This window comes from Delphinus delphis, chromosome 6, assembly GCF_949987515.2.
Source record: "Delphinus delphis chromosome 6, mDelDel1.2, whole genome shotgun sequence".
NCBI classification, from domain to species: Eukaryota; Metazoa; Chordata; class Mammalia; order Artiodactyla; family Delphinidae; genus Delphinus; species Delphinus delphis.
In genome coordinates this window covers 67,890,854-67,901,307 of record NC_082688.1, presented here as the reverse complement: position 1 = coordinate 67,901,307, position 10,454 = coordinate 67,890,854, and the positions used below count along the sequence as shown (strand labels likewise).

The window sequence follows — 10,454 nt, the reverse complement described above, 5'->3', positions numbered from 1 at the left end:
ACCTCAAAGATGACAGCTCAGGGTAATCCCAGCCAGCCCCTGATCCTTCCAAAGGGGCTACGAAAACAGCACTTGGTTGTTGTTTATGCAAAATGAGGGAAGGGGCATGTTTGGAGGGAGAAATTTTGCAACAGATTAATGCATGTCGAGCAGCTGATGTCAGCTGGCTGGTGGAGATTAACATGGTGTACAGCGCCCCTGTTGTCTTTGTACCTTAATTAATTAGATGAGACATTTAATATGTTGAAACAGCAAGCCGAACATCTGGGCTTTTATGGGTAGTGGCGTTTATCCAGCTGTTTACTCTCCCTGCTTTCCGAGGAAGATCCATGCTCCCTGGGTCCTGTTCACTCTTAAAGTGAGTCAGTTCAGAGGCCACAGGATCCCTAACTCCAAGCGTTTTGATCGTGCTTAGAGAAGTGTCTCGTCTTCTGAGTGATCAACTTGAATTTTCCTCAGAAAGGAATCTGATATGATGAAAAGAACATCTCAAGGAGTTAGCAAAACTGGCCCTGGCCCAGGTTTTACCACTGATGGTTCTGTGAGATGGAGCGCGTCTTGAATGCCCCCTTGGCCTTGTTTCCTTATCTGGGATATTGCGGGGAGGCGAATAATTTCTGCCCTGCTTAGCTCTTAGGGTGGCCGGAAGAAGGAGACCATATGGAAAGGCTCTGTAAACTGTGCGAGTTTTACAAATGGTTCACCCAGCCACCCAAAACTATTCTAGGAAGCTTGTAGGTGTTCCAGGCGTTGTGCTTAGCTGGTTATATAATAGTGAACAAGATACCCCCCCCCCCCCACTCCCCATACCAAGGAGCCCAGTCTGGGCAACAAACAAGCATTTTGTAATATTGTGGGATAAATGCTGTGATAAGAATAATTACAGTGAGCCTGGCAACAACGCAATCTTGGGTTAGGGGTAAGGTGGTGGGTCAGAGACAGTTATTATTTAAAAATAGGGATTAAAGAGGCTTTGGGTTTTTTTTTTTTTTCTTTTTTTGGCAATGCCTGGAAGAGAGCCTTGGGAAGATTTGCTGAGCACAGCTGTTGGGTTTCATCTGAAATGCGCGGGGTACTCACTCGATTTCTTGAGAAGAGAGGGAAACTCCGGTTAAGTATGTGAGCTTCCTGCGTTTTGGCTGGAGGACCCTAAAAGGCCACATGGGAACAAGCCCGGTGCAGCTGACACAGACTTCAGAGTGTGAGAAGGAAAGCTTCCTTTGGTTGCTGGCTCTGCACTTATCATCAGCTTAAATCAAGATCCTCTTTTGTCCCAGGTGGTTGGATTAAAGCCGTGTTGGCCTCGGGGAAACTCTTGCTGAAGCAGATACATGCTTGTTTCATGTAGGCCCTGCCTCTTAGGGATTTGTTTTAATATTTCTTTAATGAAAAAAATTTAAATCTGCAAAAATGAGAATAGTGATGAACCCCCGTCAATAATTATCTTCCAGCATCAATAATTATCAAGATTTTGTCACATTTGGTTCATCCATCAGTTCCAGGCGCCATGTCATTTCACCCCTACCTACTTCACCGTGCTTCTCTAAACGTGTGGACACTATATTACGTAACCACAATGCCACGATCACATCTACAGAGGACTTTTAGAAACTTGTTCTTGCTCTTTTTCCTCTCCAACATTTGATTATGAAAAATTTTGAGCAGACTTCCCTGGTGGTGCAGTGGTTAGGAGTCCGCCTGCCAATGCAGGGGACACGGGTTCAAGCCCTGGTCCGGGAAGATCTCACATGCTGCCGAGCAAGTAAGCCCGTGCACCACAACTACTGAGCCTGCACTCTAGAGCCTGGGAGCCACTGCTACTGAGCCTGTGCACCATAACTACTGAGCCTGCACTCTAGAGCCTGTGAACCACTACTACTGAGCCTGTGCGCCACAACTACTGAAGCCCGTGCGCCTAGAGCCCATGCTCCTCAACAAGAGAAGCCACTGCAGTGAGAAGCCTGTGCGCTGCAAAGAAGAGTAGCCCCCGCTCACCGCAACTAGAGAAAGCCCACGTGCAGCAAAGAAGACCCAACAGAGCCAAAAAAAATAAATAAATAAAAAAAATTTTTTTGAGCATATGACAAAGTTGAGAATTTGAAAGTGCACGGCTGTATATCCACTGCCTAGATGCTATCATCCACATCGACACACCTCTCCATCTAGTCCTCTCATTATCCCTCCATCCATCTGTCAGTCCATCTCGTTTATGTATTTCAAAGTAAATCACATACATCAGTAAACTTCTCCCCTAAATAGTTCAACATTCGTGTCCTTAACAGTTTAATATTGGTTTCCTTTTTCTTTTGAGATAAATTTACAGTGACATGCACAGATCTTGAGGTGTTGGCTGAATTTGACAAATTCATGTGCCTGTGTAACTCCAATCCCTATCAAGACGTAGAACCATACCTGCGCCCCAGAAAGTTCCTGCATACTCCTTCCCGATCATTCTCTTATCTCTCTCTCCTTGTGGTAACCACTGAGCTGATTTTTTTCTACTATAGGTTAGTTCCTACTGTTCCAGAATTTCATATAAATGGAATCGTCAAGTATGCACTCTTGATATTGTTCACTCAACAAAAGTGTTCGTGGGATTCATCTATGCTGTTATGTGTCTGCTGCTTTGTGGCTGCCAGTAGTTTGCTTCTTTTTATTGCTGATTAGTATCCCATTGAATGATGATACCACGGTGTATCTGTCCTCCCATTGATGGATGCCTGGGCTGTTTCTAGTCTTTGGTTCTATGAATTAGCTTCTGTGGATATTCTTGTCCAACTCCTTTTTGTGAATGTATGGCTTTTATTTCTTTGGATAAATTCCTAGGAATTGAATTGCTGGGCTGGGAGGTAGGCCAGCATGTAGAAACTGCCGTAGCTTTTGCCAAATTGGTTTGGACCTTTTTACATCCCTACCAACAGTGAATGACAGTGCTGGTACTCTACTTAGCCAACAGTAGGTTTTGTTAGTCTTTTTAATTTTAGCTCTTCTGGTATGTGTGTAGTGGTATCTCATTGTGGTTTAAACTTGTCTTTCCCTGATGACTTGTGATGTTAAACACTTTGGTATATGTTTCTTGTCCAATTTGTATACCTTTTTGTGTCTGTTCAGATTTTTGCTTGTGATTTTTGTGTCTTTATTATTGAGTTATAGATGATTTTATATATCCTGGATAACAGTCCTTTGCTAGCTATCTGTTTTGCAAATATTATTTCCAAATGTGTGGCTTGCTTATGTTCTTAAATATATCTTTGATGAGCAGAAGCTTTTGACTTTGTCTAACTTAACCAGTTCCTTCTTTTATGCTTATTACTTTCTGGGACCTAAGAAGTCTTTGCCTTCTACTCTTACAAAGGTATTCGCCTGTGCTTTCCCCTAAAAACTTTATAATTCTAGCTTGCACATTAAGGTTTGTTGTGATCCAGCTCAAACGATGTACGTGTGTGATTTGCGATTGGGTCAAGGATTTGTTTTTTTAAAACCAATTGCTAAGCTGCGTGTACCTAGGAAGCGCCGTGCTGCAAGGGTCAACACATAGGAGTCTAGCCGCTGGGTTTGCTTTTTAAGCAGTTTGCAGGTGTGCTGCTGGCTCAGGCCACAGTGGACACGACTTAGCCGCATATGGTACTTGCCCCTGTTCTTCTTGCCCGTGTTCAGCAATCGAGTATTGAATGCCTACCACATGCCAGGCACGAAGGCAGTGGTATCCGAGACCCGCCTGCCAGGACGTCAGACTGAGCAGGTGGCTGCCAGCATGTGGTGTGAGAATGGGGGGATGAGCAGAGTGACCGCCATCTGATGAGGGGTCTGGGAAGTCCTCCTGGCAGGAGGGATTTTTGAGCTGAAATCTGAAGGAGGTGAAGGGGGTCAGGTAGGACTAGGGGTCTGGGTAGAGTGTTGTCAGGGCTGGTGGGGAGGAGACGTGCCAAGTTGGAACAGCCCAGGTGGCACCTGCCTTCCCCCAGAGGGTTGGTTGTCTAAGAGGTGGAGAGAGAAGGCGCCTTGGTGACTGGCATGGTCCTTTCTGTGTGTCTCTCCAAGACTCAGTGGGGCCATTGCTAAAATGCCTGCCCTGTGTCTCCTCAGGATGCCTTGAGCAGTTGCACCTTCTTGAAGAGGTTTCCTCAATTCATCTATTTTATTTTCACCGAAGAAACTCTTCTTCCTTTTGACTGCTAAGGCGGAAGGGACAGGGAGAGCCCCTGGGGTGCTCTTCTGTGGCTCTGAACATACTCTCTGCTGCTCTGTCCAGGCTCTTGGCTTTTCAAAGGACCATTGGCTCTCACTGACTGCCCTCCTGCCCACTCAGCCTGCTGGCTGCACGCCCCACCAGAGCTCCTCTCATTGGTGCCTGCCATCCCACGAGGCCCTCTGCCTCACAGTATGCTGAACCAGAGTATCTTCCCTCAGAGCTTCTGAGCATTGCCGCACAAGGTCCTAGTTGGGCCCCCTCCCTTGGCATCACTACTCCTTGGAAGCAAGTCTGCACTCTTTTCCAGCTGCCCTTTCAACACACTCCCTATGGAGTGCCCTGTGCATGCCTTGCACCTCTTCATTTCATCCGCTTTCTTTCTCTCGATGCCTTTGTGTCCTGCGTCAAGGCCACCAGACTGGTACTGCTCAGGTTCCCATCTCTCCTCTCAAATTGTCTCTTGAATCCCGCCCGCCTTCCCGCCTTCATCATATCTCCTTTGTAGTCCAGGCTCTGGCTCCAGCCATTGTTTTTGCTCATCAAAGAATCCCTGTGGGGGCTTCCCTGGTGGCGCAGTGGTTGAGAGTCCGCCTGCCGATGCAGGGGACACGGGTTCGTGCCCCGGTCTGGGAAGATCCCACATGCCGTGGAGAGGCTGGGCCCATGAGCCATGGCCACTGGGCCTGCGCGTGTGGAGCCTGTGCTCCGCAACGGGAGAGGCCACAACATTGAGAGTACCGCAGAAAAAAAAAAAAGAAAAAAAAAAGAAAAAAAAAAGAATCCCTGTCTGCTACTCTGTTCCTCTACCTACAAAGATGATCTGATTTCACTTCTTTTACCCAGTACCGCATGATGATAATCACATAGTTAACAATTCTTGTGTGTGTCCCGGGTAATTTCTTGAACTCCCGTTGGACTTTTCTTGATGGCTTTGTCACCAGATTTTTCAGCATGGTCTCCCTCCCCTCCTCCACTTCCTCAGCAGCATCCGTTCCTTGGATGCAGCACAGCCGCTCTGCTGAAGCTGCTTTCTAGTCAGCATATGAGATTTTTCTGAGGCATTTAACTGTTGAACACTTAAAATCTTTTATTTGATCTGTCACCGAATTTTCTCCTTTTTGTCAGTTTTTTCCTCCTGAGACTTCTTTATCCTGCTTCCTAAATGTGGTGTTCTTCAAGATTTTGGCCTTGTTTTTATTCCTTTTTTCTCATCTTGGCAACTTTACATTCTTATGGCTTTGTTGTTTCTAGATGTCTTCCAAACGTGCGATTCCTGTAAGTCACCATTTAGGACATTTCCACCAGAATGCCTTCCCTCCCTTTCCTTGCATTCATATATTTATCACCCATCCTCACTTCCCTAAACCAGCACCCTTGACAGGCATGGCTAATCAATGAAGACGGTCATCCTCACTAGACTTGGCTGTGACCTAGGAAGTTTTCAGTGTGGCTCGCAGGCAGCCTCTGCTAGTTGGTACATCAGTTGCATCTATCTGTCATATTTGTACCAGATGGCCCTGCTTTCTGTTACCCAGAATCTGGTCCCCTGAAGGATTAGTCACCACCAAGGTTCAGTTTATAATCCCTGCCCAATTTCCTAGCACTGTGGGAAGGACATAAGCTGGAGTTATTCAGAGTTCTCACAATGCAACATTTCTTTAAAGATCTAGGCAGAAGATGTAGGTAGGGGGAATGTGAGTCATCTTAAGATTGGTATGAAATATATCTGTGTATGTTCAACAGTGGTCTTATTTTGCAGTTCATAAAAGCATTCTCACGTATCCCTTTGCCTCTGGGTATATTCTAAATAGGAGAGAACCAAGTTTAGTAAACATTTTAAAAGTTTATAAGCCACTGCAGGTAGATACACATGCACGTTGGGAAAAGCACTGGCTTTGTCCATCCTCAGAGGCTAATTGGGTTGGCTTTGTGAGCTGTTCGGGGAGAATACCATTCCAGAGATGGAGGTCCTCCTCTGAGAGGATGCTGCCTCTAGGGTCTCAGAGTTCTTGTTACTCCAGACACCCGGAAATCGTTCTAAACCGTCGGCATTGAATGATGACTTTTTGACTTGAGGTTTGGTGACGGTTGGCACCTTCACCTCTTCTAGACCAAGAATGCATTTTCCGCTCTAAGTGTTTTTCTCTGTCGCATGGCTGCTGTGACATGTCACAGTCTCCCAACTACTGGACAAAAGGAAAACTGGGCTGCAAATCCTTTAAGAGTCTGCACTTGGAGTTTTAAGTCCGGCTGTAAATGGAAGTCAGTTATGTGGGAGGTGGTGTGGGACCCGGGGTGGACACTGCCGCTGACCAGCTGTGTGACCTTGGCTGGAAGCCTGGCGTCCCTCCATCTCAGTGCCCTCACCTGCCTGTTGAAACTGAAGGGTTGGCTGATCTTGAGGGTCCTTTGAGACCCAGCGTTCCATGTTCTTTGTTTTCCTGGTTGTTACTGTTATGACTTTATCTAATGAGACTTTCTTGTTTAGACAGTAAAGAAAGTTCTGTGGAACGATCAGTGTTTTAAAAAGCACTTGGAATTGCATCTATTTGTTGGTTTATATTAGAATGGTTTTGGGGTCCTCGGGAAAGAGGGGCACATCCTGTCCTGGAAGGCTGAGTGTAGCTAGGGGGACGGGGAATGGGTAGGTCTAAGAACTGCCTATTAATTGACTGCCCTTAGGTTTATCAGAGCAGCCAGGAAACAGAGGTGTTTGGTACAGGCTGGCATCCCATTAAGCCACACAGTATATGGCTGTGATTAAGAGCACAGGCTTTGGAACCAGGCAGAAAGCCTGGGGTTCTAAGTCCTGACTTCATTACCATCTGGCTCTGGTCACCTTCAATGAGATCACATCTCTTCAACCTCAGTCTTCATGTTTGTAAAATGAGGAAAATAAGAGTGCTTCCATCGTAGCGTTGCTGTAAGGATTAGATAGGATGAGATACAGAACTCCTAGCCTATGTGGTGTACAGTAATTGCTCAATAAACATAGCCTCTTAATCAGAGTGCTTGCCTTAGACTGGGCTAGGCATTTTTCCTCTGGTATCTGAGGAGAAGGTCACACAATCATACTAAATGGTAGAAGTTGTTAGCCACAAATTACAGAGGAGGAAATCAAAGTTCAGAAGAGTTAAGTAATGTTCTCCACGTTACACAAGCAGTCAGTGACAGAGCTAGGATTGGAAACCACATCTTCCTGCCTCCAGAGTCTCCTTCTGCCATGCCCTCTGCCTCCTGGGATGGAGAGCCCTCCTCACTGCCCACAGCAGGCTGGGCTCAGCAGGGGATTCTAAAAGACCATGAGAGAGGCAAGACGAGTCACCCATATCCACCGAAAGCTGTTCTGCTTACAAACAGGTTGGGTTCTAAAGAACTACTGGAAGTTCATTTGTTTGAAAAGTTCAAAGTGATATTCTAGTAGCTACTGTTCATGCTGCCTCTTGGTGGCAGGAAGAATTACCATGCTTTCCCCCCATGAATGGTTTTGTTTGCAACCATGAAAATTCTTAACCTGAAAATTGATAAGTAGAGGACCATGCAAGGCAGAGCAGAGCAGTAAAGGGTCCTGAAAGAGGTAGGGACACTACACCATGCACAATCAGAGGAGAGAGAGTCACGGCCAGTAACAGGGTACAGTGGGATCATCAGTAGCTTCCTGTGGTGGTGGTGATGGCGGTGACGGTGGTGGTGGAAGTAGCATTCAAGATGGGCCTCGAAGGAAGGGAAACATGTTGGAAAAGTGGAGGTGGCAGGAAAGAGAGCAGCTACAGGGTGCATTCCAGGTGCATAACACTGAAGCTGAGCTCTGTGGAGTGAGGAGATAATGAAAAAATCCTCCAACTAATTTTTCATGTCTTTTAATGCCTTTGATTGTGTTACATGAAGGCAGGTCAGAGAGTCCAAGAGGCAGATACCCTATTTGTCAACAAAAATACTTCTAAGCATCTTTGTCTTTCCTCCATCTGTAGGGGAGCTTCCAGCACCAGGGTGCTTGCAGTTCTTCTGTCTGTACCTGCACTTCCCAGTGGGGAATCCACCGCCACATATGGCTTGAAACGTGGTCCTCCTGACGTGTGCTGTCAATGTGAGACACACACTGGATTTTGAAGACATAGTAAGAAAGGAAAATATCTCAATTTTGGGTATTGATTACATGTTGAAATGGTATTTTGGATAGATTGGATTAAAAGTAAAATATTAAAATTAAGTTCACCTGCTTTTGACCTTTTTAATGTGGCTACTAGAAAATTTAAAATGACATGTGTGGGGCTTCCCTGGTGGCGTAGTGGTTGAAAGACCGCCTGCCGATGCAGGGGACACGGGTTCGTGCCCCGGTCCGGGAAGATCCCACATGCCGCAGAGGTGCTGGACACGTGAGCCATGGCCGCTGAGCCTGCGCGTCCGGAGCCTGTGCTCCGCAACGGGAGAGGCCGCAGCAGTGAGAGGCCCGCGTACCACAAAAAAGAACCCCAAAAAACAAAAAACAACAAAATGACACATGTGGTTCTCATTAATGGCTCGCCTTCTGTTTCTATTGGATGGTGCTATTCTGGAGGGACTTGTTCTATACTTAAAGTTCTGTCATCCATTCTGGGGTCATCTGAGTCCTAGATGGCTTTGAGCTGGGTGCACCTCAGGAAACGTACTTGCTCATTCAGATGTGATGGAGACCTAGTTTCTCTTTATGGCTAGGTTACATACATGGTTCTCTGAGCTTCAGAGACTTCATCTGTGTAGTGCGGACGTTAGATCAGATATTTTCCATGGCCCCTTTCAATTAAAAAAATTCTATGATTCTAGCTTGGTGTCAGCTATTAACTTTTTCTGGGTTCCATTGAAAGGTCTCTACTGCTCCCTTTACCAAATGTCAGAAAAAGTCTGGATTATTTCCTCTTACTTGTGGTCCTTTAGTAGTTCTTGGAGTGGAAAGACTTCAGAGTTCTGATAGATTAAGGAAACCTTCTTACTCTCCTTCTCTTCTCTGTCTGTTGGCCCATCTTGGCTTGTTTCAGTGTGCTCCTGAACAAGGTGGCCCACCAGCTCCTTTAAAATGGTAGAAGCATCAGAGAGCTGGGAGAAGAGGTCTCTCCTTTCCTTGGTTCATGACTGTTAAGACTGCTTTTGAATACCCCATGCACGGTGATCCCATAAACTTTATTTAGACACTGTCTAGGTCCATAAAAACTGAGAATCTGATCTGTATTTTCCCTTTTGGCTCTACTAATGTTAGAACAAATCAGTCATGTCTTTATAAATATCTTTTCTTTCAGCAGTTCATCCTCTTATACACTGTCCATCTGCTGTTAAATAAAATATATCAGGTATTGGGCTAGTTTCCAGAACACAGAAGTAGAAGACTTGGTCTTTATCCTTGAGGAGCTCCTGGATAAAGGGGTTCCACCTTTAAACTTCACCAACAAGGTGAATACATGGTGCTTTCTGTCTTGAGAGGGACATTCAAGCTGGGGTGGGCACAGGTGAGGAAAGAGGGTGGCACCATGAGCACACTAGGTGATGAAAAGTTGACTTTCAGTTGAGAGATTTTGATGTTCCAAAGTGAGACAAGGTCTTAGTTAACTACCAACACGTCAAATGAATAAAATCTGCCCTATAAATATATATTATATGTAATTCCATTTAATGGAACATCAACGTCTGGATGCAACCGTGTTGCTATACTGAAATCCCCTCTTATAATACCAGTTGCAATGTAGTTTCTTGCCATTTAATTTATTTTTCTTTTGGAATGAGCCTTTTACAATATGTTACATTTCTTAAAAGTAACAATATAGAAAGGGGGTTATATAAAAGCAAAGTTTTACTGGTTTATAAAAGGGCACTAGAGGGCTTCCCTGGTGGCGCAGTGGTTGAGAGTCCGCCTGCCGATGCAGGGGACACGGGTTCGTGCCCCGGTCCGGGAAGATCCCACATGCCGTGGAGCGGCTGGGCCCGTGAGCCATGGCCGCTGAGCCTGTGCGTCCGGAGCCTGTTCTCCGCAACGGGAGAGGCCACAACAGTGAGAGGCCCGTGTACCGCAAAAAAAAAAAAAAAAAAAAAAGGGCACTAGAGAGGGAAAATACTGTTAGGCCTGTGGAGTCCACTTTATTGCAAGTGCCTGAATCTGAGTTACCCTTAATAAAGTCTTGATTTCTCTCTCAGAGTCTGGGTGAATAAAATATATCTGCAGAGGTATTTTTGAGTAACCAGCACTTCTTGGCTTTTAATTTGAGGTTTGTAGGAATCCTAATCTGATACACAA

General features: G+C 45.6%; 1 protein-coding gene across 1 annotated transcript in view; it reads left to right on the top strand.

The window, feature by feature from the left end:
* Positions 1–7,864: 7,864 nt before the first annotated feature.
* The window catches only part of SAXO1 (stabilizer of axonemal microtubules 1), a 34,948-nt gene continuing 32,358 nt past the window's right edge, over positions 7,865–10,454 (top strand). Inside the window, exon 1 of the mRNA XM_060015349.2 lies at positions 7,865–7,977. Within this exon, the coding sequence (XP_059871332.2) occupies positions 7,865–7,977 (113 nt within the window). The remainder of the gene's footprint in view (positions 7,978–10,454) is intronic.